The 6000-nt window shown below is 38.1% G+C and overlaps 1 protein-coding gene across 1 annotated transcript; it reads right to left on the minus strand.

The window, feature by feature from the left end:
- Positions 1-4325: 4325 nt before the first annotated feature.
- Positions 4326-5737, minus strand: LOC119991478 (serine/threonine-protein phosphatase 7 long form homolog). Its single transcript, XM_038837824.1, has 5 exons — positions 5543-5737; positions 5265-5447; positions 4930-5184; positions 4751-4852; positions 4326-4670 (listed from the first exon to the last, which is right to left on the minus strand). The coding sequence occupies exons 1-5, from the start codon at positions 5735-5737 to the stop codon at positions 4326-4328; spliced, it is 1080 nt and encodes a 359-aa protein (XP_038693752.1).
- Positions 5738-6000: the final 263 nt, after the last annotated feature.

The following is a 6000-nucleotide window of genomic DNA, read 5'->3' on the forward strand; positions in this document are numbered from 1 at the left end:
AAACAAAATTATAAAAATTATAAAAATCTTTAGATCAAACGACTAAATCACCCTACAAATCTACATAGAATATTTTGTTAGGGATCCCAGTAAAAAGCATCACAATCATCCCAATAGTGGATCTTGTCCCTTAATTGAAGTAAGTGTAAGGACCCACAAAACCTGGTGATTCAGAAAGTGACACATCCACTACTGGGATGACTGGAGCTTTTTTTGGTTTAGCATCCGTACGTTTTTTTTATTGGGTATTTGTCTCCGGTTTGTAATTTATTAGGGATATAGCACCGTGCCACTGTTACAAACAACGGCAACTATTTGTCTTTAGTGATGCCGCTATTTCTAACAACGGCACTGTGTAAATAGCTTTAGCCGCTGTTTAAAACCACGGCATAATGAGATCTGAACAGCGGCACCTCATATCTCAACAACGGCATCAAGGTGTTGCTTTTAGCAGTAGCGGTTTTCTAGAATCCAAGGAAATGTCGCTGTTGAAGACAGCGGCATCAAGGAATCCTAAGAAATGACGCAATTTTGAACAGCGGCTTATTTTGTCTATAAACCAAACCAGAGGCACTCTCTGATACGCACAAACAAAAGAAGTCATACAAAGAAGAAAGGAGTGTTTGAGTTCAGTGGTTTTCAATAACCGTCGAGCAGTTAAACGGTAATAATTTTTTGTTGATTTATACTTGCAATCGGTTTTTGGTACATATCTTATCTTATATTATGTTTAAATTTTTTAATTATGTATATTAAAATATTTGTTAATGTTGAGTTGATTATTTTATTTTGTATGTAAAAGTAGATTTGATTTGTTAATGTTGTCGTCATTAGTGTAGTTGGAATAATATAATTGTTTAAATATGTTAATGTTGACTTGATTAGTGTAGTTTTTATGTAAAAATAGTTTTGATTAGTGTAGTTTTTATGTAAAAATAGTTTTGATTTGTTAATGTTGACTTGATTAGTGTAGTTTGTATGTAAAAATAGTTTTGATTTGTTAATGTTGTCTTGATTAGTGTATTTTGTATGTAAAAATAGTTTTGATTTGTTAATGTTGTCGTCATTAATTTAATTACAATATTAAAACTATTTATTTTTGTAAATATTTACTTGATTATTTTATTTTGTTAATGTTGTTATTAGTGTAGTTTGTTTATAAATATTGTTGATTAATTGTTATTGTTATCTTGATTAATTATTTTAATTGGAATATTAACTTGATTATTTTAATTTGTATAAAAATATTGTAATACGAAGGTGTTAATGACTTCACGGAGAAATCAAGATTTTCCATATGAATATGAGTACGATTACAGTCAATCTGCTCCTTGGGTTGATTGTACCCAGACAACTGGTGGAAGTTCTTTTTCACAACATCAATTGCCGGATGTTAATGTCACGTTGATCCCAGAAATGTGTGGTAGTGAAAACACCGATCATTTTGAGGAGGCGGTTGCGAACAACGATGTTGAGGTTGAAGATGAGGAACGTTACATAGAATCTGATGCTAGTGACGTTGAGAATGAGGATGATGATGTTGTTGGTGACACTGCAGAAAATGTTGGTCTTCATACTCACATGGTGCCACAAATACCTGAATTTGGAGATGTTAATTTTGATGATGCAGTATGCACGGATTGGGATTATGTTAATCAGGGGACTGAAGGTGACTTAGAAGTCAAGCAAGTGTTCGAGAATAAGGCAGAACTGCTTAATGCGGTGAAAGCGTGGCATATAGAGAACTACTACCAATATAAGACTCAGCGTTCTAATATAGAAATTATTCAATTAAAATGCGTGAAGGACAAGACTTGCAGATGGTATCTTCGAGCGAGGGCGAAGGAGTCAATAAAAATGTGGATGATAACTGTGTTAAAAAAGCCACATACATGCACAAATGTCTCTTTAACACAAGGACATCGACAACCGGATTCTGATTATTTGGGGAGTGCGGTTTTGTCTATTGTTCGAGCTGATTTGAAGATTAGTGTTGCTGATGTACAAGCCTTTGCAACCACACAATTGAAGCATGAAGTATCTTATTACAAGGCTTGGATGGCAAAACAGAAAGCAATGGAGAAGTTATTTGGATCGTTTGAGGCATCCTATGCTGTACTGCCTAAGTTCTTTGAAGCTTTAAAGATGTCGAATCCAGGCACGGTTGTTTTGTTCAAGCATAAGAATTCTAACAACTTAGTAGCTACATTTGGACGTGTGTTTTGGGCTTTTAGGCCATGTATTGAAGGGTTTCAGTAGTGTCGTCCATTGATCAGCATTGATGGCACGCACCTATATGGAAAGTATAAGGGGAAGTTGCTGATAGCAGTTGCATTTGATGCAGATAATGGGTTGTTCCCATTATGTTATGCTTTGGTCGATGCAGAAAATAATCGATGCAGAAAATAATCGGAACTGACCATGGTTCATAAATTGTATCTGTGCGTATGTTACTGATCGTCGAGGTATATACGTGTTGTCCGATCGACATCCCAGTATCAAACGCGCAATGCGAGAGCAATGGCCTGAGCCATTCGCATTCCACAGATATTGTATCCGACATTTAGCCAGCAATGTCATGACAAAGTTCAAATATTCTGATTTGAAATCCATCGTGAATATTATGGGTAGAGAGAAATCTCGAGAGAAGTTTGATTTTTGGATGACAAACTTGAAAGAACTAAATGCCGAAGCATGGCATTATCTCGACAAAGAAGAGAAAGAAAGATGGGCATTATCATATGATGATGGACATCGATATGGTAACATGACTACCAACATGTCAGAAATTTTTAACAATGTCTTAAAAGGAGGTCGGTTTTTACCTGTCACTGCTCTTATGCAATTCACTTTCTATCGATAAAATAACTACTTTGTGACAAGGAGGATCACAGCAGATCAAAATTTGTGTGAAGGTAAAGAATGACTAGAGAAAATGATGAGAGCTATATTGCGAGAAGTTCACATATCCAAGCGGCATCAGGTATGACAATTCAATCATGCTTCGCCGACATTTCAAGTTTCCACGAGTGTTCATCGAACTGAAGTTAATCTACAAGGTACACGAAGTCATACAGTCCAAATTGGGGATCAAGCTGAAGAACAGAGTTGTTCATGCAACATGTGGATGTTGTATCATCGTCCATGTTCGCATGTTATTGATTGTTGTTACGCAAACCACGTAGAATATGAGCAGTATGTGGAGTGTACTTCACTTCCGTTTCATACCTGGCTTCCTATGCACCGACTCTCCATCCAATACCAGATGAAATGGGGTGGCCCATATATAATGGGCCATTGCTAACACCAGACATGGAACTTTGACGATCAGCAAAGGGTTGGCCAAGATCAACACGATTGACTAATGAGATGGATATGCGTGAAAGAAGTTCACACTACAAATGTAGTGTCTGTGGTCAAATAGGACATAACAGGAAATCACACGAATCCAAGGGTTGAAGTAGTTATGTTTTTAATTTGATAGCTATTTGACTATGTACGTGTAAAATATGTTTGTAATTTGACAATGTAATTTGAAGTAGTTATGTTTTTAATTTGATAGCTATTTGACTATGTACTTTGTATTGTGTAGGATGGAATTTTTTCGACCTCGTTCACAGTTATTGTTCACCATGGTGGTTTCATGGTCAACAATAATCGCGAATACAAATTTGGGTCAGTGGATATCATCAAGATTCATAAAATTGAGGAATGGAGCAAAGTAGATTATTGACATTATATGGAAAATGGGCTTAATATTAATATTGTATTTTCGCAGTCGAAATATCTTAGACATGGTCAACCTATTTCGCCTGGTCTTGTTGACCTTATAGATGAAGTTGACTATTATGATATGGCAATCGTTGGTGCAGCACATGGAGAAGTTCATCTTTATGTGCGCCACCATGCTGTTGACTTGAGTGAAGACAATGATGACAATGCATATCGTACTCCTGCAATTATCCCCAACGACTACACGGAACATTTTGAGGTAACAAGTAATTAAATATGAGATTTTAGTTGTGTATTATTTTATTTTATAATTAATTTTTTTTCCTTATAAGTTGTCGAATCTTCTGCAAGAGGATGATCAGGAGATGCGATTGTGAAACTAATGGCAAAGCAACGATCAGGAAAGAAGAATATTGGTTGATGTGTCGGAAAGACCACTATGTTTATGCATATAGTCTGTAATGAGTCGAAATAAAATATGTAATAATATAAACATAATGGATGACTAGTTTAGAAGTTAAGCATTTTAAGATAATATTGTTATGCTAACATTTTTTCAAACTAAAATACGTAGTAATATAAACATAATGACTCTAGCGCCCCGTCCTCCGCCTAGTACTCGGACTCCAGATGGTTGGGGTGGAAGATGGAGCTGATGCAGAAGATGGACCAGCACCAGAATATGAACCAACCTCATATTGACTGTGTTGTGATGACCGAGCCCGACCTCGTCTGCGTGCCCGTCCTCCTCTCACTCTAGCACAACGTGCAGGCTTTACTGGATCTACTGGCTGGTGAAGACGATGTCCCTCTCCTAGCACATCTAGAATATCTCGACATGTCGTGAACCAACCATGTGCTATAACAGAAGTGGCATCAGAAATAGCATTAGCCATAGCAGCACTAGCAATCCTAGCCCTCTCCGCTGCAAAATGAGCCTACATATGAATAATAGTTAATTAGAAAACCATAAAATATATGAAAAAATGCATAAACAATAAATTCCTTAAATACTTACAACTCGATGTAGCCTACTAATGTGAGGCTCGTACTCTAGCCGTGGAATTACTGGAGTTTCTGTTGGAGGACTGATGAATATGCGTGTGATAGCTATATACCACTGCATATAGTCATCAAACCTAAGTTTGCGATGTGCTCCTGTACGACTAGGTCATGTCGCTGGTCCCACTGTTGTACCCACGCTGCATGCTCGTCAGCCCAATTCACATCGCTCCGCCCTCTCCTACTCATCTCGTGCAAAGTAGCACTCGTATCCACTTGCTCTGGAATATGCTGAAATAGTCCAAACTGTCGCATGACACGATCAGGGAAATGACGCTCAACTATCTCATAGCATATGAGCGGTACGACCGACGCCCAAATATGAAATCCCTCAACACACACCTGTGGCGCCGTAGGAAGTCGTTCCTGTGTGTATGGCATCCAGACAACCTGTCACATAAAATAAGAATAAGATATATACCCCACAAGTTTTTATATACTTACCAATTATCATAAATTATGGATATTACCTGATGAGGCCCCTGACTATCAAGTTTAACCCTAGCAAACAAAACCACAGTGGTGGGATTATTCTTGAAAGTCCGGTCCTCACTCCAGATAGCACCTAGAGGAGGCAAAGGTTCGTCGAGTCCATGTACGACATGCCTAACAATCTCTGGACAACATAGATGTAGTCGCTCCCACGACCATAACTACAAAATATATAAAGTGTCACGCATAAAATTTACGAACATAACGACAAATAAAATTATGAAAATAACTTTGAAATGTAATAAGTAATACTAACCTGTAGTAACATTGCACATCCACACATCCCTCTTGCTCCACTCATTGAAGTTCGACAAAGATCTCGATATAAAACTGCTACAACGGCTGCTCCCCAGCTATAAGTACTAGTTTGCTGTAAGTCCTCCAATAGCGGTAGATAGTGAAGTGAAACACTATCGCCATTTGTGCTCGTGAACAACAAACTCCCAAACATGGCTCAAATATAGGTGCGAGCATACTGTCGTAATACATCATCTCCAGCTCCATCGAAAGGTGGACTGTGATGACCAACATTATCAGAAAGCCACGACAATCGAACAGAGGCACCCTGTCGCTGCGTACGTGGAGGGACCGGACCCAATAGTCGCTGCATGACGTCATCCCATTGCTCAATCACATGTCCAATGACAGCACGACCATCCACTCTCAACCCTAATAGCAAACCTACATCCTGAAGAGTGACTGTCATCTCACCAC

Source organism: Tripterygium wilfordii, chromosome 22 (genome assembly GCF_013401445.1).
Source record: "Tripterygium wilfordii isolate XIE 37 chromosome 22, ASM1340144v1, whole genome shotgun sequence".
Classification (NCBI taxonomy): domain Eukaryota; kingdom Viridiplantae; phylum Streptophyta; class Magnoliopsida; order Celastrales; family Celastraceae; genus Tripterygium; species Tripterygium wilfordii.